The sequence below is a fragment of the Sminthopsis crassicaudata genome, chromosome 4 (assembly GCF_048593235.1).
Source record: "Sminthopsis crassicaudata isolate SCR6 chromosome 4, ASM4859323v1, whole genome shotgun sequence".
Lineage (NCBI taxonomy): Eukaryota > Metazoa > Chordata > Mammalia > Dasyuromorphia > Dasyuridae > Sminthopsis > Sminthopsis crassicaudata.
The window spans coordinates 228,587,977-228,613,820 of NC_133620.1; the positions used below are offsets into that span (position 1 = coordinate 228,587,977).

The window sequence follows — 25,844 nt, forward strand, 5'->3', positions numbered from 1 at the left end:
AGCAGTAAGATTTTGTAAAACTACAGATTGTTAAAGGCTGAAGCATAGGATATAGCATCAACCTGAGAGTTCAAGTTCAACTTTTTCATTTTATAAGAGAGGATATTGTAGAAGTGAAGGTGGTTATTCTCCATTAGATGGAGTCAAGACTACTACTTTTTTTTCCTGAGGCAACTGGGGTTAAGTGACTTGCCTAAGATCACACAGCTAGGAAGTATTAAGTGTCTGAGGCCAAATTTGAACTCAGATCCTCCTGACTTCAGGGCTGGTGTTCTATCCACTGCGCCACTTAGCCGCCCCTACACTTTTTTGCCTATTTTAATACACTTTCCCTCTACATTGTTTATTTTCTTTTAACGCTTCAGTATAAAATTTCCCTTAATCAAGAAAACTAGTGTATTGTTATCTGGAATCAGAGGAAAGAACTAGATTTTGGTCTTTTTACCCCCACAGGATTCCAGAATATGGACGCTATGGCAAGTAATAAAACCTGAAAAAATATATTTATGACTCCAGTCACCTGGTTGGCTGGTTATCTAGTACATATTGTGACACCATGGGTTCCATTTCAGAAATATATAGTATTCACCATGTAGAAATGCTTAATTTATATTTCTACTGTACATATATACTTATGTATGCATTCTATATTATTTTTAAATTACATAAATAATACTAAAAAGAGGCCTTCTAATGATAAATACTAGAGTACTGGGGATTAGTTTGAGATACATCTGAATAAGTTATTACTCAAATCTAAAGAATAAATGATAAACAAAGAAATGTAGTAGAAAAGTATTACAGATCTTAAATTTTTATTACTGTATTATCAACTGCAAAGGAAAAGATGAGGCCAGTTCAAAATCAACCACATGAACATTTTAATTAATAAATGATGGTAAGTTAAGACAGGCATAGAAAACTTGCATGAAAAAAATTGTAATCATAAAAACTTTTATTTCATATTCAGCTCATTAAACTTCTGAGCTTACACTTTGTTTTTGTGTCATTCTTTTTCTTTACTTCTTTCATATTAAATTTTAACATCTATCTTTTCTTCTTGCTTCTTATTCCTCACCTGAAGCGGTACAAAGCAGTGTGTTGCATTGCTGTGCAAACCAGTCACAATGATTACCACAAAGAAGTGATGAGAATGTGAGAACAAAGGTATTCTGCTTCCTGATTTCCAATCTACATTAAAGCACAATACCTTTAACAAAGATAAAAATTTTTCCCAAAAGTAAAAACATCAAATTCACAAGTGTCTTGATTTTGATAAGATTTTTTTTCAGAAAAATATAAAACATTGGAGTTTGTATAAATCAATAATAGTTTATATTTTATTAAATGTGACATTCATATAGTTTTATATTTCTTTTATGTTCTTATTTCCAAGAAATTCAAAGAAAAATTATAAATTACACTTATAAACAACAATTTGGTATTCACATTCTTCACTTAAATTATGTATCAGGCATACTGAATTTCTCAATTTTAAAACACATCATAGTAGTAAAAAAATTTTTAATGTAATTACATTAACTTTAAACTCATTCATGATGTTTTAACATGATTTGCTATACACTAGTGGTTTTATAATAAAATTTTAAACGAAAAATATATAGGGAAAAATCCCTCTGTAATCTATTATCATTTATATATATTTAGGAGAAGAATAAAATGAATGAAGACAATATACAACTAAGTAGAAACAGCTGTACTTAGGGAATATAACTAGCATCTGTAATAAAACCCTTGAAGAAATTTTCTTTAACCAAACTCTTATCACCTTAAGCTCTAAAGTGAAAGATAATGATTTAAATTATCCAAATTTATTCTTTAAGCATATAAAAATTTGAGTTGAATAGAGCCAAATGTTTTAAGAAATACAAATACAAATACACCCTCTGAAACACAATGGATCCAATGCCTTATTATATTGTCAATATTTATTGATCCAATGGATATAAATATTTCACTATTTTAAAACCACAGCTAGAAGAATTGGGGACTTTTTTCCCCCCACCTGTTTCTACTCACCTGCAAGCATTAATTGCCAAAGACATGAAAATCACATCTACCACAATACCAATTTCCCCTCATAATTACAGTAGATATCTTGTTTCCAAAAAGTTATCCAAACTATAACAGTACAGATCTTTTTATTAACTATCTGCAAAACAAAATTAGAGTCCTAGTTTTTAAATTTGGGGCTAATTTTTTAAAGAGAATATTGACTTTGAAGAGCAAGTCCAAAGAAAATACTGAAATAATAGGCAACCTAAATAAACTTACCAATATCTGATTTCTCAGAATGTAACTCTGATGTATGGTTCCCCTCAGCAATGTAAACAGGGAAGCTTGAACATTCAAGGAATAGCTGACAGGCAGCAATAAAGGCAGAAAGATATTCTTTTGATGGCTTTTGCTTATTTACGTCTTTCCCTTTAACATCTCCTTGTGAATCCCTGTCCCATTTTGTGGTCTCTCCTTGTTCTTGAGTAAGATCCACACGATGCTCCGTTGTCAAAGGCTGAGACAGAGAATTATTCTGAATGATATAGAGGTTGATAAGTCTGGTTAAAAACTGCTGGACATACTCCAAACAGCACTGCATTGCAGTCTTTTGGGCTGTCTTTCCACTTCGGATTGCTGTCCCCTGTGTGACTATGGAAGGTGGTTGTACAATGGTTTCTTCAGATCCCACTGTAGACGCTGTTTCAGTCTCTGAAGATGTGCTACCAACTGGAATAGAAGCTGTTCCCTGTCCCTCACTCAATTCTCTATCAATGTCATCAGTTTTATCTGCCTGATACTGCACAAATTCTGTAAATCCACTCTCTGAGGAGCGACTGCTTGGAGGATTTTCACCATCTTCAAAAACTTCAATAGGATTTTCAAGAGAGATTGATGGAATCTAAGAGATTAAAAATATAAATATAAACATATTTATACACACACATATATATCAAGATAAATGCATGTATTTCATAATCAGAAGAGGATCATGACAAATTTAAGCACGTGATTTATAATTTTAACCATTATATACAATATTATTTTCTCAAAAGAAAAATTTACATCTTAGAATCAAATGTTCAGAATTCACAGGGTAGAATCTCTACTGAAAAGAGCAACTCACACATTGAAAAAGCTTTCCTGAAAGTTATTCTAAGTTTTACTTTGTCTATGTTCTTACCATTACTGCTTCAGTCAAATTTCTTTCCTCACAATCTCAAGCAATATTTTCTCATTTTTACATTATGACATGTAGCAAACCAATTGTGTTTTTGTAAAAGCTTATGTTCTCTTTAAACACATCAGAAAATTCTCAGAAGTAAAAGGGCTCGGCACTTGCCACTGATGAGAATCTGAACCAAGGGCTACATGAGATAAATACACATTTTATATTTAATTATATGAAGGCTTTTATTTAAAGACATTTGTATCTGAAATCATGAGTTGCCAATGAAGTTTAACAAACAATATTATATTTTGGGAGAATGGATGAATATATGTATATATATGTATACATATAAACATGCACATATATATATGTGTGTGTATACAATGTTTACTATGTTTCAAATACTGTTTTAATAATAATGATAAATATTAGTAATAATAATAGCAAACATTTACATGGCAGCTACTCTGTGTCAGGGACTGTACTAAGTACTTTAGAAATATTATGTCATTTGATCTTCACATTAACTCAGAGAAGTAGGTTCTATTAGTATTTCCATTTTACAGGTGATTGAGGCAGAGTTTAATATGACTTGCTCAAGATCACATTTGATTTCAGAACTGGCATTCTATCCACTGTGCCACCTAAAGAAAATTGTTAAGTACTCAATGAAATTCTAAAAACAAATAAAAATTATTACAATGTGGAGGGGAAAAAAACTATCTAGATAGCTTTGTTTAGCTCCATAGGAAATTTCACTGACCAATTCAGATTTTTTAAATCATGAATATAAAATAATACCAAAATCACATGAGAAAGAAATCAGAACATGCTGGAGTTGTCAATATTGACTAAAGAAAGCATAATGGTATATTAAAAAAAAAAAAAAATTTTGGTGGACAGAGGAAGAACAAATAAAATTAAGATATATGAGAGGTTAACAGATGGAAAAAAGGCAGAACTACTCTATTTTTCTACATGCCTCTCAACTGTTTTCTCTTTTCCCTTCCAAGAGAAATGATCTTTGATTTAAGAAGGATCAAGTTGGGGGAGAAAGGCAGGGGGAGGGGGGGTAGAAAGGAGAAGAGAGAGAAAAAAAAAAAAGTTTAACAGGAAACTAAAACCCTAAACCAAAAAGGTAAGAAAACTAGCTAATTTTTTTTCTTCTAAATATATTTCTACATTTATCATGATGCACAAGAAAAATCAGATCAAAAGAGGGAAAAATGAGGAAAAAAAAAAAAAAAGCAAACAAATAGTAAAAAAGGTAAAAATACTATGCTGTGATCCACATTCAGTCTCCATAATCTTCTCTCTGGATGCAGAGGCTCTTTCCCTCCCATGTCTAATTAGAATTTCCTTGAATCACTTCGTTGTTGAAAAGAGCCAAGTTCATCACAATTTATCATCACATAATCTTGTTGTTGCTATAATCAATGTTCTCATTGTTCTACTCATTTCACTTAGCATGTAAGTCTTTTCAGACTTCTGAAATTAGCCTGCTCATCAACAATAATATTCCATTCCATTCATATACCACAACTTATTCAGCCATTCCTCAGCTGATGGATATCCATGCAGTTCCATGCTACTACAAAAAGGGCTGCTACAAATATTTTTATGATCTCTTTGGGATATAAACTTAGTATAGTCACTGCTAGATCAAGGGATATGCAGTTTTATAGTCACTTGGGCATACTTCCAAATTGCTCTCCAGAATGGTTGGATTAAGTCACAACTCCACCAATAATATATTAGTAAGACTAGATATTCTGAAGAAGTCCAAATTACCTAACATGAGTAAACTTCATCTCAGGATACAGAAGCCCACACAAATATGACTGCCTAGCCACTCTTAGTTACCACCGAAATTATGGACAATAAAAAGACAAGGTGCAAGACTGAGTATATATTGTTTTGATTTTCCCCAAAAATGTAAAAAACAAAAAAACCAAAAAAGCAGTCTGAATACCCTGGTAAGCAAAATTCTAGAGGGGATTATTAATAGGATGGTTTAGTAGCATTTAGAAAGGGAAGCAAAGGTCATGAAAGAGTCAGCATAGATCTGTTAAAAGATCATGTAAGACTAACTTCAATTGCTTTTTTTGACAGGGTTAACTAGACTAATAAATAATGTGAATGCAAGTCTTAACATATTCAAGTTTGAGTAAAGTAACTGGTAAAATTTCCACTGTTATTCTTGTGAACAACAAAGACTAGAAGAAAATACAATTAGTTGAATGCAAGAAAAAAAAAAGACACATTGGTTCCCCATTTGGAGATTGTTTTCTAGCAGAAGATCCTTGAAGCCTATAGATCAAAGGATGAAAAAGATTATAAAATTTCTGAGTTGGAATAGACCTAGATCATCTATCCCAATTTATTTCAATTTGTGGATAATGTACCTAGTGGCCCAAAACATTAAGTATCAATTTCAAAGTAACATAGATAGTAACAGAGCTGGGATTCAAACTCAGGTCCTGACTTAGAATAACATGGTAATGAAGAATTATAGAGTCCAGAGAAAGCATTTATTAAATGTGCAATATTTATATCCATTTGATCAATTCATGTTGATAGTATAAGAAATGGGATCCATTGTATTTCAAAGTGTACTTCTGTAAATTTCTTAAAACAGCTGACTCTTTTCAACTGAATTTTGTATATGCTTAAAGAATAACTTTGTATCATCTCCTGAAATCATTATCATTAATTTTAAAGTTTAAGGTGATAGAGTTTGGTTAAGGAAAATCATCTTCTTCAAATGTTTATTACAGATGTTATTTTCCTGAAATACAAAAGTATAGTCTATTTAGTTGCATATTGTCATCATGCATTTTAAGCATATACAGGTCTAATGTATATAAGTATATAATGATTATAAAGAAACTACTACAGAGCTTCCTTTTGTGTTTGTCACAATTGCAAATGACAGTAATCTGGGAGCAATAACAAGAAAAACATAAAGATCTAAAAAGATTTTCACAAGTCACAATGATAGAGCAAACCTAATACAGAAATTGAAATGTCATCAGGACAAATGTTGCATTGCTACATTCAACTTGAATCATTAAATTAAGATTACATCAGGAGGACAATTTCAGCAGGAAGAACCTTAACATGTTAGGGTGCATTTGGAGGCAAAAGTTGAGGAAGGCAAAGGGGAATATTACTATATTAAAAAAAAAAAAAATCAATAAAAGAAACTGGTAATATTTATCCTGGAGAGAAGATTTAAGACAGGTCTAAGTTTTCAGGTATTTAAAGGGCTATTATGTAGATTAGGGAATATCTTTATTTTATTCAGTACAGAGGAGAAGACAGAACTGTGCTAAGGAACTAGAGACAGACAGATGCTCCTGATATTAAGAAAACTTCCCATCAATTCAAGCTATCAAAACTTTATGAGCTGTCTTGCAAGAACAGATAGACCTCTTCACACTGAAGTTTTATAAGCAGTGTCTAAAGAATATTTGCTAGAGATGTTATAGAGAAAAGGCAGGATAAGTTGAACTAGATGAATTCTGAAGCCCCTCCCAACCCAGATTTCATGAAGTATCATAAAAGATACCATTAAGAAATATTGGACTGGAAAATAAAACAAAACTCAGGGAGAAAGGTCAAGAGATAAAAGAAAGAGGAATCCTCAAAATCTAAAAAGAACTAGAAGAATCCTTTATGTAAGATTTGTGGAAGAAATGAACAAAAGTAGTACAAGATTAGAAAATGCAGATGAACTGAAATTTGTATCAGTTAAGGAAATATCAATGAGATCTCAGATTAGGTGTTCTTTCTATGCATCCATGAATTTGTTTTAAAAAATATTTTGATAACTGTAGTTCAAAAGAACTGATTTCTAGGGGCAGCTAGTTGGAGAAGTGGATAGAGCACCAGCCCTGAAGTCAGGAGGACCTGAGTTCAAATTTGTCCTCAGACACAACACTTCCTAGCTGTGTGACCCTGGGCAAGTCACTTAACCCCAGCCTCAAGGGGGAAAAAAAAAAAAAAAGGTTTAATAAAATATTAAAGCATAAAGCTTCACCAAGGCTTTTGGGACACTCTTTACATGGAATAAGACAAAATGTAGAGGTGATTACAGTTAGAAATGAAGAAACTATTCAATTCTCTTCATTAAAATCTTAATTTTCCACTTATACTCATGCAAATACTATCACTTAAAATGCAAATCTTATTTAAATAACTTTAAGACTTGAACTAATACATTTCATATTAATATAATGTTTATTATTTAGGCTAAAAATGGTAATAAGCCTCTGAAATTTTATATATGCTGATAATATTATACAGTATTATAATGTATCACATTATACAATGTATCACAAACAGATCTCAGGAAATTTATATTGAAAGATATTTATTAAAATTAAGTAGAGATAGCTAGATGGCATAGTAGATAGAGCACCAGTCTTGAAGTCAGAAAGACTTGAATTCAAATGTGGCCTCAGACACTTAACACTTCCTAGTTGTGTGACCCTGGACAAATCATTTAGCCCTGACAGTCTCAGCAAAAAAACAAACAAAAAAAAATCTAAGTAAAAGTTGTTTGTGGTAAACACATATAGGACCAAAATAGGAGGCAGTCTAGAAGATCAAGTTTTCATTTAACAGCCAACTTGCATCAACTAAAAAGATTCCCCATTTAAGCAAATGATACAAGTGCCAGACTTCTCTTTAAAGAGGATCAATCATGTAATTCAATCACTACAAAATAAAAATTTTTAAATCTTCTGTGCCACATGAAAGCAGACTTTTTACTTTAACTATACTCATTAAAAAACAATAAGGTATCTTAACAGAAAGTCTTACATTTGCCATTGTAGCTCTCTTTCATACACAGATTCCCATAATCCCCTGCACTGCTCCTTCCACTAAGATTTATCAAACTGCCTCAATATTGCTTCCCCTGAAAGTCCTGATTCTGAGGATAGTTATAAAGTTACACTCAAACATGTGCTTTTATACTAAGTCCCTTTGGTTGTTCCTCTAACACAAATGATAAATAAATAAATTGGAAAGTAAATAAAAAATAAGCCAGGGCATTCAGCTTGCTTTGGCACAAAGACATAGAACTAAAGAAAATGAGACATTAGGTATCTAAAGGGAGAAGTGAATCAGTAAAAAGTCAACATTACCTTTTTGTCTTCCCATTCTTTGATAGAGTTCTGACCACCAGAAAATCTCAAAACACTGCCTGTGCCTGCAGATAACAAAGGAGGCTGGACCTTGCTAAGGATTTTTGAACAGAGCCTGAGTGAATCTGTCAGTTCTGATAAGTACAAAGTCTGAAGATGGCTTGTCAGTGCAGAAATCATTCTAAGTAGCAACTGGGGCAAATGTTCTGTTTGTATTTCAATATAAGTCTCCTAATAAAGAGATAATTCATTTGAGAAAAACATTTGAAAAATGATAAATTAAACTTCAATCCAGGATGTTCTCAAAGTCTTAGAGCAGTTTTAAGTTATTATTAAATTATTAAGTATTAAGTAATTTTTGCAATCTATTTATTTAAAATTTTACCAAAATGAAGTTGGCAAATTTACCTATTCACAATATTTTAAATATACCATGCTTTTAACTAGGAATGTCAACAAATTATATTCACTTTGAATAGAGAGAGGGGAAAAAGAAAACATTTCTAGTTCCAAATTCTAATTAAAACATTTAAATATACACCATGCATGTTTTAAGTTAACCCTAAGTATATAGGGTTTTTCAAATTCAAATATAGTAAGAAAAAAAGTAAACAAAAGTAATTTATAATTCATAAATAAGAGAAAATAGGTTCAATGTCATACCTGACACAGCACCCTCATACTTCTAGTAGGCTTTGAAATGAGAGAGCAAAAAATAAAAGAGAATATATAAGAGAAAAAAGTTCCAACAGTTTTCATTGAGATGGTTGATAAAAAGTATTTTTTTAAAAAATGCTCATGTGTTGGAATGCAGAATGCCATCTACTGAACAATTAGCATTCAGTCATAATTACAAAACCATAACATTACTCCGTGTATATGCTATTTTCATATACACATCAGTTCTTGTTACTTAGAAAAAGGATAGAACATTCACAAAAAATCCCCACAAAAACAAAATGTTATGCTAGATGGTAATAAAGTCTTACCATTGTTAATGATAAATCACTAATAGACTAGATTTACTCATAAATGTGAAATATCTATATTTTTGTTTCTCGGTGTTTTGTACTGTATGTATCCTTACCAAAGAAACTATATCCAACAAAAAATCCACTAGAAGGCAGAAACTGGTTAGCTGTAACTCAGATGACTCACTGCTATCTCCAGGTCCAATCTGAAGTCTGGCATGCAAGGTCCTCCTACAAAGGGGAAAAATACAGTTTATGAAGCATAGTAGTAAGCATGTTCAATGTATCTGACAATACCAATAACAGCAATAAGTATTCATTTTAATATTCCTGAAGTTGCCAACGAAGATTAAATGTCTTAATTCCTCTTTTTATGTTACTAAGGAAGGCTCATGTTTAATTTAGTATTTAAAATGCATTACATTTCTCTTACAATCTTGTTTAAAAAAGCAAAGCCATACTATTTAAACAATAATTCAGGGATCTGTAATTTTATCAGTAAGATACCCTCCCTTCAGTGATGTAGATCATAACTCCTTTTATAACTTAGTAGACTATGTTCAAGAACTGATATTGCCAAAAGAAAAACAAATTTCATTTCCCTTACCCAAACTAGCAATGAGCCTTTCTGAACTTTGTTAAGCTGATTCTTAGGTAAATGATATATGGTCCATCCTTAGGTCTATATTCAAAATTTTTGATTTGATGCAATCTACCAGTTTCTGTTCTCTGGATACAGTTTTCACAAAAGCAAGGTCACCTCCAAGCAGTGATGAGACATTAAAATGGGACCTTAATTTGAGATAATAATAATTCTCTAAATTTTACAGAGTATTGTCATTAAATCCTCTAACACAAGCAGTGAGCGCACAACACCTCCAATTTATAAATGACATAAAGGTTCCGAGGCATCAAGTGTCTTGCCGGGGTCATAGCTACTAAATTGTCAGCACTGAGGTCCCTGGTTTCCATGTCCACCATGTCTATCACTACAGTTGACTGTTTTTGCCTATCAACTAAACTTAGTAAATGAGAGGGAATCTGTCATGTTTAAGATATCACATGACACATTCATTCAAATATCATTTATTTTACATGGCTAATATAGGTAAGGGGTAGGATCTCTGACATCCTGGCTACAGGACCCTGAGCAAATCACTTAACCTCTCAGTAGCTGAGGCAATCTATAATACCCAAAGCTGCAAAATGAGAGAAGCAACAACAGGAACAAACCAAATTGGCTTTACAAATCAGAGAGCACACATGAGAATTTAAATGATCAAATCCCCTCTGTTTGCTTAAGAAAGGGACTTTTAAGTACATTTAAATAAATAATAAATTAGACCTTGTATATCTTCCTTCCCACCTACTTTATTGTGCAGTCTGTAAAGGATTCTTGAATATTTTAATAAAAGCATTATGGAATAGTGAAGGGTGCAATGGATTTAGATTCAGAGGCATATCTATAGGAACATATTTAGTTATATAATCTTCAGTAAGTCAATTTATCTCTCTGAGCAACCATTTTATCATCTGCAAAATAGGAGACAGCAATACCTACTCTACTCAAGAGTTGCTGAGATATTTATATATGAGTTTATAAAATACTTTGCAAACTGTAATGGTTTACATAAATTTTAACTATTATAACCAAGTCCAAATAGTTTACATAGTATAACTAAGTCCAAGATGTTTATTACATTTAAAAACCAATTTATGACAGTAGTATAGGTTTTTGTATATCTGAATTATAGAAAGACTACCAAAAAAGCCTTTTTTTTTGTTTATCAAATTTTAAAGCAAAATAGGAAAAAAACCATTTCTTTATGCATTTTATTCAAGTGAATTAATTTTACATACCTACAGCATTCTTCAAACCAACGTGCAATATAATCCCACATATAATAAGGCTCAAAGGAATTAAAGAGAAGATTGGCTGTTTTAATCAGTTCTGCTGTTTTCTTGTTTTCCCTCAATTTGCTAAAAAAAAAAAAAAAAAAAAAAAAAAAAAAAAAAGGTGACACATATTAATACTTTTCTACCCTTTTCCCCCACTTCCAATTAACAATATTGGAATATTTTAGTACTATTTATGTTATACTTTAGTATCAGGAAATGTTAAAATATAAATAGAGGTTAACAGACTATGAAAAACATTTACTTACCATGCTTATATAAAAATTATTATAGTTAATATACCAAAGAATTTGTATTCTCCAATAAGTAGAACCCAAATCTGGAAGTATGGGAATATACTACATGAGATAATGTGTATAAACTGCTTTGTGAATTACAAAGTATTATAAAAAATGTATCTGAAATTGAGAGTAAAGAGAATCACAGAATCTTAAATTGTAGGGACCTTAGATGTTATCTAGTTTTGCTTTTCATCAAGGCAGGCAACCATTCTGTAGCATTCCCAAATTCACTTACACTATTTGGAGGGTAATCTGTTCCACTGTGATTTTAGAAAATTGTTTCCTCCTCAAAAATGAGGGCTATAAATAGAATGTTCTGTTTCTAAGTAACTATTACTCAAATATTTCAAGACTGCCATCATGTGAACCCTGTCTTCTCTTTTTTAAGGTAAACACTTTAGCTCCTTTTTTTGAGATTCTTCTTGATCATTTAAAAAATGTTCCCGTTTATCTTTGTTCCTCTAAAAATGTGGCACAGAACTTAAAAGTGTTCCATATGTTGTTTCACAAATACAAACTATGGTGGGAGTCATTCTACACATTACATATTTCTATTAATGAAGTCTAAGATTACATCTGTTTTATTGGCAGCCATCACGACTTTGCAGTCAGTTAAGAGCCTTAGTTCTCTTTTCATTTAATTTGCTATGTAGTCATCTCCTTTCATTCTATCCTGACTTCTCCAACTTATTCTTATATGATTAATGTTTTAACAATAATGTTAATGAGTGAGGGACTTCACATTTATCTAATTAAATTTTAAGCCCATCATTCCAGACCACTGAGATCTTTCTGGATATTGACTTTCTTACTAAATTTATTAGATATCTGTACATTTAGATTGGCTGTTTGTTTTCATGGAAGATATTAGTGAAAATATTGAGGATGAGGTCAAAGAGAGAGATAGATCATCCCTCCATGTTAATATTGTCTTATTATTCAACATTTACATATCTATTTTTAAACCAGCTATGAATACATTTGACAATACTACTATCAAGTTCATACTTCTCCATCTTGCATAAAGTTTGCTGGTTTCACTGAAATTCAAATATAGTATATCCAATGCCTTTAGAATGAATACATAAAATATGACATCTAGTACTCTTATCTTTTAAACATATTTTAGAATACAGAAATGGTGAAATTATTTTCTTATTTCTAATTTAAAACAATTGTCATTTTAGAACTTATTAAGCAAATATGTTACATAATATACTGTTAGGTTTTAAAACAAATCATTTCTGTACCTGCTTAATTGTGTATGATCTTTGCTGAAGGGTGGTTCTACTTGAAGATCCAATTCTGCCCTACACTGTGTATACAGTGTTCTAAATACTTCAATCAGAACATCTTCTAATATGACAGGTCCTACAATAAATGTAAAAAGTAAATACAATAATGACATATTAGCAAATGACCATGTAAAGATTGCTTACAAAACTAAATGTCTTGAAGTAAGTTCTTTCCCTTCCCACTTCCTTCAGATTCATACAAAGCCAAGTATAATTCCACATAAAATAGAGTGACTAATGAAATTATGTTATTTGGATTATAAAATGGAAAATTCATGATTAGAAACTTTTAGTATGTGCATTATCCAAGTAAACTTTAGTTTGATCTTTAATCTTTCAAAAAGCAAATAACTAAAAATACAGTCTCAAAGCAGTGAGAACATCTATCCTGTTTTGATCTTAAATGTTTCTTAAAGATAGTACAAGTTAATATACTTTTAAGGAAAAAAGAAGGGAATAAGCATTTTTTAAGCATTTCCTATAACACACACTCTGTGTTAAGTGTATTATAAATATTTACCTTATTGTTGTAGTTGGATGGCCTAAGTTAATATATTACTGCATCTATTTGAGGTAGCCAAAGTAGATAAATTAGATAGATTCATTATTGAACAGGAAGAAGAGGGCTCCATTGCATTTGGGAAACTGAACAATGCTTTGAATCACATCAAAGTGGAAGTGGATAGAAAGAGCCTTCTTTTTTCAATGAAACTATTCTCTTGGCCAGGTTTTATAGTTGTAAATCTTGAAAGAACATTTCTCAAGAAATTCCAAATTATGTATGGCCTAAAGTATAATGTAACTACATATGATAGATGTAATCCAATAATGGCAAATGTTTAAAATGTGACATAAGGAATACTATGTAGTAAAGTTATCATTGAAAAAGAAATTAGCTTGTTCCTATGGTACAAGTGATAAGGTAATATAAATGAATAAGTTGAGTGTTCACTGGTACACTTAAAAGTGTAAAAGAGACAGAGACCTTTGGCACATTCAGGGATCACCTGTGGAATACCTAAGAAAAACTGTAAATAAGAAAATCACCAGTAAAGATTGAGGTAGGCTAAAAATGTGCACCAAAAGAGGGGAAAATGACAATGATTAGATTATAGATCCCCTAGTTACTCAAGTTAATGCTTATAAACAAGCAAATACTGACTACAACTCAAGAGTTTTCTGTCTTGAGGTAATTTTTCAGATACCATTCTGTTATTACTAACTTAAAGACTGTCAATTCTTGATTTATTTATATTATTTGTGACCAAGCTATTGTTAACTAAAATTACATATTAGATCTATGAATGCCAAACAAAATAATGCAAACGAGAATACACATAAAAAAATTAAGGTGTAGAAGTCAGAAGTCAATAAGGGCTACTCTGAACTTTTCTTTCTTTGCTTATGAAATTAATTCTAAGTGATATGAGATAGTTAATAACTGAATTTCTATCTCTTTACCTTAAATCACTAGCTTACTAAAAATGCCTTAAACAGCAAGAATTCCTTTGGGTGGCCTAATATGGCAAGTTAGTTAAGGAGCTCATTTAGAACTGCTGATACGTCCAGTGTAAAAAGCTGGATTTTCTAGGCATGGTTTTTATATCAGATATTGATAACATACCCAAATGTCATCTACTAAAATGACCTCGAAGATAACATATAGTTACATGTGTACATATACACACACATTATTGATACACACACATATATTTTAGTGAAACAGAATTTAAAAATATTACCTAGCTCAGGTTTGTCCAGTAAACTTATTAAAATACGAAAGGGTTTTAGGTCCTGCATTAAGGTACTTTCTTCTCCAAAACCATTCACTTGTAAAATTCCCACCATTGCCTTTTAAAAAGAAAAGAAAAATGAAAATTAGTAAATAGAAAAATAAGTCAGATACTATAATGAAAAAACAAACAAACAAACAAAACACCAGGCATGTGTGACATGCCTGAAATGTGGTAAAAAATATATATTTGTTTCATATATATATATATATATATATATATATATATATATATATATATATATATATATAGGATAATAACATACATGATGGTGATATAACATCTCTATTATGCTACTGAAATAATTTTTTCCCTAGTATGGTTATTTTCTCTATGGTAAAAAAAATGTTGTTTTTTTATCTTTGGAGATAGAATTACGATTAATATACATTATCATCTTACCATTTTGACCATCTATGTTAATTTCCAACTCATAGTCAATGAGACTCATAATCCTATCCATTTTCAGTTCATTCTGAGCAGTCACCTCACCAACTATTTGTTCTAGTTATTTGGAAATTCCTTAAGAAAAGTATTAGATAATTGTGGAAATATGTATATAAGAACTGCACATGTTAAACATATATTAGATTACTTGCTGTCCAAGAGAGGAATGCAAGGGAAGGGGAAAAAAAAAATTTGGAACTCAAGGTTTTCCAAGGGTGAATGTTGAAAACTATCTACGAATATATTTCTCCACCCCACCCCCCCGAGGCTGGGGTTAAGTGACTTTCCCAGGGTCACACAGTTAGGAAGTGTTAAGTGTCTGAGACCAGATTTGAACACGGGTCCTCCTGAATTCAAGGCTGGTGTTCTATCCACTGCACTACCTAGCTGCCCCTATGCATATATTTGAAAATAAAAAGCTAAAAAAATTTTTAAAAAGAAAAAGTATCAGAGTAAGAAAGAATGTATACCTGATTGGGATTGGGGACAAAGCTACTCAAAAATATTCCACTAAAATGGAGTTTTATCATAGTTGTGTTCATGTTGGAAAGCCATCTATGAAAGACTTTAAATGGAAGCATGTGGCAATAAGAATTTACACAATACCTACAATATGTCTGGTACTGTGCTAAATAAACTCTTTTACAAATATTATTTCACTTCATCCTCACAATAACCTTAAAGATAGGTGTTACTGTTTTCATATCTGGGGAAACTGGGGCAAAAAGTGACTTCCTTAAGAGGACACAGCTACTAAATATCTAAATGTGATTTAAATTCAAAGCCTGCTTCCAGGCCCAGCATTTTATCCACTGTGCCACCAGCTCCTTAGGAGAATCCATTTGATTCATCTCTGGGCTTCCATTGAGAAAAAGTTCTAATCCCACAGGAAAATAAAATACCGGAAATTATTTTCACAATTTAAAAATGTTATAAAAAAGTAATAGGTTTCATAGGAAAGAATTCTCTGAGACTTCATCTCATATCTATGAGTTTGACAAAAAAAAAAAACAAAAAAAAAACAAATGCTGGAGAGACACATTAATATATTGTTGGTAAAGCTATGAACTGGTCCAATTATTCTGGAAAGCAATTAGAACTTCACTAAAGAAGTCATTAAACTGTTTCCCTTTAACACAGTGATATCATTCTAATAATGTCAAAGACAGGAAAAAGAACCCCCCAAAAAATATTTGTTATAGAACTTTTAATAATAGCAAAAACCTACAAGGAAAGTAGCCTTATACAAAGTGCCCACTGACAGGGAAATGGCTGGAAATGGTGCTACGTGCTACTGCACAGCTCTGGAATCAAAGTCTAGAGTACTTAAGTACAAATTCCACCTAACACTACCATTGTGACTTGGGCAAATCTCTTAATTTACCTAAGCCTAAGTATCATAAATGGAAAACAAGGGGACTGGAATAGATGGTCTTTGAGTTCCCATATAGCTCTAGATCTAGATATTAATCTGGTGTCCAAGAACCCTATAAGGTGTATGAACTTGGATGTGAAAAAAAAAATTATATCTTTATTTTAATAAACTGTTTTTCTTTATAATTCTATGCATTTTATTTTATATACTGAAAAACTTTCTAAAAAGAAGTCCATAGAATTCAACTGGTTGGTTAACAAGTCTAAAATATAAAAAAGGTTAAGAACTCTTGCTCTACAGCTAAGATCTTAAAGATTATTGTACCTTATAAAAAGGATAAACATGTCTCCATGTTCAGAGAAACTTGGAAAGGCTTGCATGAACATTAGTAAGATGATGTTAGCAGAAAAGGGAGGATAATATACATGATGACCACATTAATATAAAGAAAAATAATACTGAAGTAATTCAAAACTGTGACTGATGCAATTCACCATCAAAGAAAAGCATATACCTCCCCATGGGGCTCTCATCAAGGGGGAGTGGACTAAAGGTATAGGAAAAGGTATAAATTGTTAGACTTATCAAAGTTTTGATTAGCTTTGCTAAACTATATTGCTTTGTAAGAAGGAAGGAATCCAAAGGGTGGTAAGGAAATTTTTGGGGAAAAAAAAAATGGTATTTTAAAAACATCATTAAAACATTTTAAAAAGCTATTAGAGGTGAAAGATCAGTCATTTACTTATCACCCCCAGAAACAAAATTTTCCCTTGTATGAAAAAGTATGGATAAACAAAACAAACACTGTGGCCATGCACGAAATGGTTGTATCATTCTCCACTAGTAATAATCCATCACTATTCCATTCAGAGGCTTAGTTCACCCCACTGGTCTTCTGAGGTTATGAATAATCATAGCATGGATCAGAGTTCTAAAGGGCTTCAATATTCTTTTCCTTTACATTATTGTGTTTAATGTAAAATAGCAATCATGAAATCTAGTACAATCTTATGTTGCATTTAGAAAGATTTTATGTCCATAGTACAGTCTGGCTGCACTGGGCTCTACATTTCATGCTATCAGGAGCACTGTGTTAAATTCTGGCCAGTATAGGTATTGATAAAGTTGAGAATGTTTAGAAGAAAGCAAACTAAATGGTGAAGAATCCAAAGTTCATGGCAAAATGAGGACTAGTTGAAAAAAAAAAAAAAATTAAGGATATTTAGAGAGGCCATAAAAGAGGATGAGACATGATATATATCTTCAAATATTTGGAAGGTTCTCATAAGGCAAATTTGGGCTTCATGTAGGAAAAAAATAGAATCATGAGGTAATTGGATCTTCTTTAGAATTTTCAAGCCAATTATGGATGACTCCCTTTTACATGCGATATAGAATCTTTGCTCAGGTAAAGGTTGGCATAACTGGCCACTGAGATCCTTTTCCATTTATGACATTCTAGATGCTTAAGAATTATTAAATGCAATACAGAAGAAGTACAAAGGAATTAACTGCTAGCAGGATTTAATAAAAATTTAATAAGAGAAAAAAAGATTGTTACTAGAGATTATAATTTGAAAATAATTCCATAATGACTAAGCGAAGAGTAAAATCAAGGCATTAATTACCTGGACCAACATTTCTTTTGAAAAAGTAGTAAAATAATAAGTGGCATGTTCTTCAGGATTACTGTGTCTTGTGCTTCTGGGTCCTATGATAACACCATTGTTATCAAAGCCTCCAAGCAAACAAATATAAAACACATTAGTATTCCAACCACAAAAATCTACATCACCAATTTAAAAACCATGGATCTCAATAATGGCCAAACATACCAATTTGTAGTCCATTTAATGGCAGCAAGAGAGATAATTTTATAAAGTTTAATAAAAGAAAATTCTGTGTGAATGACATTCTTTTAGAGTAATTCTCCTGCTTACCAAATAATATAAGGTAACTTATTTTTCAGGATATAATAGGCAAATTTTACAGCCCTTCATACACAACTGCAAACAGTTCATCAATCTCCATAAAGTTCTTTGTGGGGTAAAGGCTCATGACTAGAATTTAGTGAAGTCTTTGAATTCTCTTAGGTATATTTCTGAAGGAAGATACATGAATCCCTCAGGAAGAGAATTTTCAACAAAATACTGAATGATATAACGGTCTTATCTGGGTAGAAGAATCATTTGCCCCACTCAACCTCAGTCTACATCCGTCTTAGGTATTTCATGACATTAAAAGCAAAAAGTTATTTTTCACTAATTCAACCATAATATTAATTTATTTACATTTGCAATTGCAATTCTTTTTTGTAGAAAAGAACATGATAAAATGGATTCATATATCAAAATTCCATTGAGATTCATAAAACAAAAATTCCAACAAGATCTTCTTCCATAATGTGTAACTACAAACCAAATATGGAATCTTCATTAGGGAAATCTGAATTCATATCTGCTTTCTTATGAAATTTTATTATTATAAAATAAACAAGTGAATCTACAATATGTCACATACTCCTTCCTAAGTTTTTATATTTTCCTTATGCCATATACTAAGAAAATTAGTATTATTTAAGAAAAACAAGCAAACATTCATTTTATGGTGAAACACAAAATTCTAACAGTTTCTTTAAAGAGTATAACTTTTATAAAAAAGCACTTTCAGTTTTTTCAGGCTTAATCACACACATGCCACATACCTACCTAGAAGCCATGCATAAAGCCTGCGATTTAGAGACATATCTCTTCTTAGAACCACATGAAGAGCTGCTGATAAAATTCTGATCATGTCAGGACGAGTTGCCTGAGCAAGGGAAGAGCACAGTTTCATTTCAAACCTTTTCTTCTGAGTTTCTCTAAACAAATTCATGGTAACAATGAGGAATTAAGACCTCAATTCTGTATTCTTGATTTTTTAACTTCTTTTCATTTCTTTCTATTTCCTTTCTTCTTATTATCCCAATGAATTTTTTTTTTGTTTTTATAATTATTTTACCTAGTAAACCCTAAAGAAGAATTGTTTTCAATTCAAAAAGGCATACAATTTTAGCTCTAAGGAAATCAAAGAAGCCTGTCAATTAGAATGCACATTTCAGGAATACTAAAAATCACTGTCTAAAATAATAATTTTTAATGCCCAACTAATCTGCTATTATAGACTTTCTGGTTAAGGTTAAGTCTCTGTTAAAATGAAAATGTTATCTGACAAAGTTATTATTAGATATCAACACCATTAAATGAATTAATTTATCAGATTACCTTTGATCACCTGACAATGTGGCCATTTGATAATAGGATGTTATATTTTTATTGAGGTGAGAATAAAAAGCAGATGAGAAAAAAATGAGGAAAAAAATCTAGAAAGCTAGAGCACTGTGGGAAAAGATAGCTATGGAAAGCAAGCTCTGATAAGGTAATATAAATTAAAAAGAAGCTATAAAGCCAGAGCACAGTATTAAGACCCTTGGTGAATAGGAGAGCTCAAACTGGAACAGCTGCCAAGAGGGGAAATGACAAAAAGAGGAACAGAAAAATTTCTTTAGTGCTAGCACAGTTGTGAACAATTAGCAAAGAAAAAAAAAATTAATGAGGAATCCCATTCAAATTGAATTGTTGAAAATCACTGCTAACTGCTGTCTTTGTAAAATTAGAGGCTAAAACTTTTCCCCTACTATTAAACTTGGGCAATAAAGTTGCCCAATTACAATGAGTACTAAATCAAGATTGTTTGAACATACTGGAATTTGGACCATTTCTTCACAAATGAGAAAATTAACTGGTCAATTCTAGTCAACTACATGGTTCATCTGTCAACTCCCAGGTTAGTTGTGATCAACTATTAAAAAAAGTATACAGAATGCCAATGAGTGGCTAAAATGTCTTTCGTACTGCAGCCAACTCTCCAATGAAAATGATATGGCATTTCAAATTTTCAATCAGAAGTCAAGAAAGGTAATGACCAAGTCAGAGGCAGCAGATATACAATGTTACGCAGATCTAATACTGATCTGATAGCTATACTTTACTCCTTTTTGCTTTTTTATCTTAAATTTTTACAAAGCCTACTTAAGAAGTGAACCTTAAAAAAAAAAAAAACTGCTAAGTTAATTCCTTTCATTTTGCTTTAAGAATTATTCTCCTTTCACTCTTCAGCTTACTATAAATCCTGCTCAAAAAAAAAAAAAAAAAAAAAAATCCTGTTTTGAGAAGTCATCCAGAATAGTAAAAAAGTTCAGACTCAGAAATACTTGTGTGATCTGAGCCTCACCTCTGACGTAAATTGGCTGTATGACATTGGTAAAGTCACTTAGGCTCTGTGTGTCCCCTTCATCTTTCTATGATAATAAATTATAGAACAGTTGTTGATCTGCAAAAATAGGAGTTTCCCAAAGGATCAAGTCACATGAGCAGATCAAAATCATCCCATTCTTCCCATCGAAAACATCCCACTAGAGCACCAGCCTTGAATTCAGGAGGACCCGAGTTCAAATCTGGTCTCAGACACTTAACACTTTGTAGCTATGTGACCCTGGGCAAGTCACTTAACCTCAGCCTCAGGGGGGAAAAAAAATAGAACAAAAAAAGAAAAAAAAGAAAACATCCCACTATATTCCTATCAATTGGTTTATTAAATACAAAAATGGAATACATGATGACTATCATTAAAAATGCATATGCATAAAATACATGTATTTGACTTCTAAAACAAGTACCTTAAAGGCAGCTAGATGGCACAGTGGATAAAGCACCAGACCTGAAGCCAGAAGGACTTGAGATCAAATCTTGTCTCAGATATTTATCACTAACTGTGTGGTCCTCCTGGGCAAGTCACTTAATCCCAATTGTCTCATCAAAATTTAAAAACAAACAAACAAACAAAAAAAACTATCATTAACATTTTACCTGACTCATATGGAAAGGAAAGCAGAAAAGTATAAGGTCCAGAGTGCTTCTTTGTACAAGGACACTCGAATCCTGTACTGAAGTACTTACTGCTTCCACCTGCAAAAAGAATGCCATGAAACTAACAATACTTACTGAAAATGAACACTGATACAATAACAATGAAATTATACCAACAATGCAAATCAAACCTTTCCTTCTCCCAAGTTGGTGAGAAGAACATTCTGAGCATATTTATTCTAATTAAATGTAATGATTTTACCAAAGCAATCTCTTTACATAATTTAAAAAACACTTTTAAAATTATAAAATTCCTAAAATTATAGGAAGGAATAATAATTAAAAAAAAAAAGAAATAATTAACAAAAACATTTGATTCTGGTTTAAAAAAAAATGAAGATAAATGGAAAAGATCAGATGATTAAGAATCAAAAATAATTAAACTAAATACTCCAATGTTCAATAAACCTCAAATATAAACTATGTGGCGAAAAACTCCCTATTTGACAAGAATGACTGGGAAAATGGAAACCCAACCTGCTGAAAATTAAGTTTAGACCAACATCTCACACCAGGACTTCTTAAACTTTTTTTTCCACCTGTGATCCCTTTTTGTCCAAGAAATGTTTACATGACTCCATATGGGATCATGAACCACATTTTGAAAACTGGATCTTTTATCATATGTCACAATACACTAAAAATGGCCATGTGATCTGAATATAGAATTAGAAGAGTACCACAGAAGATAAGGAATCTACCCTATATATAGTTTGTAAAACCCTTTATAACCTGCATCCTTCCTATCTTCCTGGTCTTCTTTAATTTCCTATCCCTCCATCTACTCTAGCATCTAGTAATGTTGACCACCTTGCTATAGGTCTCCCATAAGACATGCTATCTCCAGACTCTATTAATTTTCCTTGACTGCCCCTATGCCTGGAATACTCTTGATCTTAATCTCTGCCTCTGGGATTCCCCAGCTTTCTTTAATTCTCAGTTAAAATCTTCTCTTCTATAAGAAGACTTTCAGAGTCCTTCTTAATCTTAGTGCCTTCCCCCTGAGATTATCCTCCACAAACACACATGTGCATGTGTGTGTATATCTACACATATCTTATTTGAATATTCATATACTGTCTCCCCAAGAAATCGTGAGCTTCTTGAGAGAAGTGATTCTTTTTGACTTTTCATTTTACCTCAGCATTTTAACAGTGCTTTCATCAAAGGCACTTAATAAATACTTGTTTACTATGGCTTAGGGAAAGGGGACCAAGTGAGACAGAGGTGATTAGAAATTTTGATTAAATGAAACAGAAAAGTTTTTTTTCTTAATTAAATTTTAGGAAAGTAGGATAAGAACACAAAATGTTAAATGGGAATAAAAGCAGCTCTAAGGCTTCCCCTCACATAAATTGGCAAGGATGACAAAAGAGAAATCTGTGCTACAAGAGTTATAAAGATATCCAAATTAATACACTGTTAACGAAGCTGTGAATTGGTCCAAACATACTGAAAGGCTATCTGGAATAATACAAATAAACAATGTAAATAAAATTAAAATATTTATACTCTTTGAACCAACAATTCGCGCTGTTGGATATAAAACAGAAAGAGATCAATAACAATAAGAAAAATCCCAAATATAATCAAAAGATTTACAAAAGCACTTTTTATGGCAGCAGAAAACTAGTAGAAGCCCATCAACTGGGATAAGTCTAAAAAAGTTATAGTATATGAATAAAAAGTAATGAGAACAAAAGTAATGATGGCTATATGACTGTTCAGAGAAACTTGGGAAAACTTATGTAATTGATGCTGAGTAAAATAGCAGAATCAAGAGAATTTACAGAATAACTAATATAATGGAAAATTTAAAATACTTCAGAAATCCGATTAGCCAACTATGATTAAAGAATGATGATGAAACACATCTTTCACCTCTTGACAGAGATGATATATTAGAAGTGCAAAATGAAACATACATTTTTAAAAATACTTGATGTGCAGCTGATGCTGGGTGAAATGAGTAGAACCAGAAGATCGCTGTACACTTCAATGCTGTATGAAGATATATTCTGATGGAAGTGGATGTCTTCAACATAAAGAAGATCCAACTCACTTCCAGTTGATCAATGATGGACAAAAATAACTACACTCAGAGAAGGAACACTGGGAAGTGAATGTAAATTGTTAGCACTACTGTCTATCTACCCAGGTTACTTATACCTTCGGAATCTAATACTTAATGTGCAACAAGAAAATGATATTTACACACATATTTTGTATCTAGGTTATATTGTAACACATGTAAAATGTATGGGATTGCCTGTCATGGGGGGGGAAGTGGAGGGGGGGGATAATTTGGAAAAATGAATACAAGGGATAATATTATAAAAAAAATTACTCATGCATATATATGGTGGAAAAAAATTCTAAAAAAAAATGGCAAAAAAGAAAAATACTTGATGTGTACACTGTTTCTCTATACTTATTTGTTAAAAGGCTTATTTGAGAGCCTTTTCTTAGGGGAAAGAGAGAAGGATGTGAATAAATACTAATAGAGATACAAACATTTTTTAAGAAAGAATAAGTAAAATATTAAAACACAGAAAAAAATGCAAAAAAAGGGAAATTTTGCTATTGCCTAAATATTCAATTTTTTCAAAACAAAGTTTATGCAACAGAATTAAAGAGTTTTATATGTAATTGTGTGTATGTATATATGTGTATATATATGAATTATTATACATATTGCATATATATAATATAATTATATATGGATTATTATACATATTACATATATATAATATAATTATATATAATCACAGTTGAAGTAATGTTTATGAATTATTAAGTTTATAATAAAAAATTTAAATTAAAAGAACAAATATATTTTTAGTTGTACAAAGATTTCTAATAATAATTATGGTGGCATATGCCAAGTTTTTTTTGTTTGGGGTTTTTTTTTTGTGTGTGTGTGTGTGTGTGTGTGTAAAGACAGAAACATTAATACATACCATTAATTCAATATCACTGCCAATTATATAAAGTTGATCCTCCATTGAAAGCTTCCTGTTCAAATGGGAGAGAACATAAGTGATTCCAGGTAAACGAACAGCAGGACTAGTAAGAAGACTACCCCAGAGGGCACTGTAGAATGCTGACTGGTCCACTGCAGCAGCAACCTTCTCCAACAAGGTATTAGTTCTAAAGTACAAAACAAAAGATCTATTGAAGAATTCTTGTTTCATATACATTAAAATAAAATACTCTGCCATGGAAAAATAAACTAATGACACACATCTGTTGAGAAAAAACATATATTTCTTTGGTTATAAAACATGTTCAGTAGTTTGCTTAAAATATTTTAAGAGTTTCTTTAATGTTTCCTCTAAACTATGTTAAATAATTCAAAGTTACTGTACTGTCACTAATAATAATCACCAACCTTATGTAATGCTTTAAGGATCGCAAAGTGCTTGACAATAGTAAGTCATTTGTTTCTTACAATCACCCTGTAAGGTAGATAGACACTATACGATTATTCCTGTCTTAAAGATGAAGAAATTTACATTCATATTTTTAAGTGTGTTAATGTTCACACACTTGATAAGTATTAGAAATGGGATTTCTCAGGTTTTCTTAAGGTCAATTTTAGCAGCTTACAATGAAACATAGCCTTTCTAATTTATACATTACAATAAATCAAAACTTTCTTTTAATCACTTTACCAAATAACCATATTTTAATACTGATTGCTTTTCATTTGTTGTAAGCCAAGTTTTCAGATTTCAGGAAAGCAACTAACAAATTGTTTATTATTTACCATCATAAGTAACACCTGCCATATGAATTCCGACTGCCTTACCTTTCATAGTACTCTGACCCTTCCTCTAACCCAGGCAGAATTCCAGTTAACAATCCTTGCAGACCAGGTTTTAATGTTTTACCCAAAGGTAGGTAATAAATTTCATATAAACTCAGCAGTGTTGGTTTAACAGACATGGCAGCATTGGCAAGAAGAGGAAAAAGTCCAGAACTGTTTAAAAAAAAGAAAGAAAAAAGAATTGCAAATATAAATATTCCACCAGCATGGACAATAATAAATGGACATCTTGAGGCCTGTACTAGAATGAATAGTCTCTATTACAAGAATCCATCTATTAAAAGAGCCACAAAATCTCTAGAATCTAAGGAGGATCTATGAAAGATATGGATAAAAAGCAGTAAGAATGAAAAGCAGGATGTGTCATGCAAGGTAACAATGGAGAGAGATCACTGATACCTGTTGTATTGAAGTATTTATCACTAAGTATTGCACAAAAAGATTTATTTTGAAGGGAAGACATAAGCCAAAAATATTCTGGCTGGTTGTAGTTAAATTTTAAAAATGTTCAGATTCAAAACATTTCAAAGTTGAAAAATACCTCAGTGATCATCTGACCCAACCCATATTTGTAAAACAATTATTTCTTCCACATGCCTGACAAGTGGTCACCCAGTTCTAAATCTAAT

At 31.6% G+C, this 25,844-nt stretch overlaps 1 protein-coding gene across 13 annotated transcripts in view; it reads right to left on the minus strand.

The window, feature by feature from the left end:
* Positions 1–25,844, minus strand: part of DOP1A (DOP1 leucine zipper like protein A) — a 106,087-nt gene that overhangs the window by 40,085 nt on the left and 40,158 nt on the right. For 7 of the 13 annotated variants that reach the window (XR_012489249.1, XM_074310413.1, XM_074310423.1 and 4 more), the window contains 12 exons: positions 25,198–25,368; positions 24,347–24,536; positions 21,327–21,425; positions 19,128–19,227; positions 18,048–18,157; positions 14,547–14,655; positions 12,760–12,880; positions 11,172–11,291; positions 9,428–9,542; positions 9,004–9,033; positions 8,341–8,571; positions 2,296–2,917 (listed from right to left, as the gene is read on the minus strand). Coding sequence is in view for 12 of the 13 variants with exons in the window: in XM_074310413.1 (XP_074166514.1) it covers positions 2,296–2,917; positions 8,341–8,571; positions 9,004–9,033; positions 9,428–9,542; positions 11,172–11,291; positions 12,760–12,880; positions 14,547–14,655; positions 18,048–18,157; positions 19,128–19,227; positions 21,327–21,425; positions 24,347–24,536; positions 25,198–25,368 (2,018 nt within the window). In the remaining variant the exon portion in view is untranslated. The remainder of the gene's footprint in view (positions 1–2,295; positions 2,918–8,340; positions 8,572–9,003; positions 9,034–9,427; positions 9,543–11,171; positions 11,292–12,759; positions 12,881–14,546; positions 14,656–18,047; positions 18,158–19,127; positions 19,228–21,326; positions 21,426–24,346; positions 24,537–25,197; positions 25,369–25,844) is intronic. The other 6 variants (XM_074310419.1, XM_074310416.1, XM_074310420.1 and 3 more) reach the window with 4 other exon arrangements.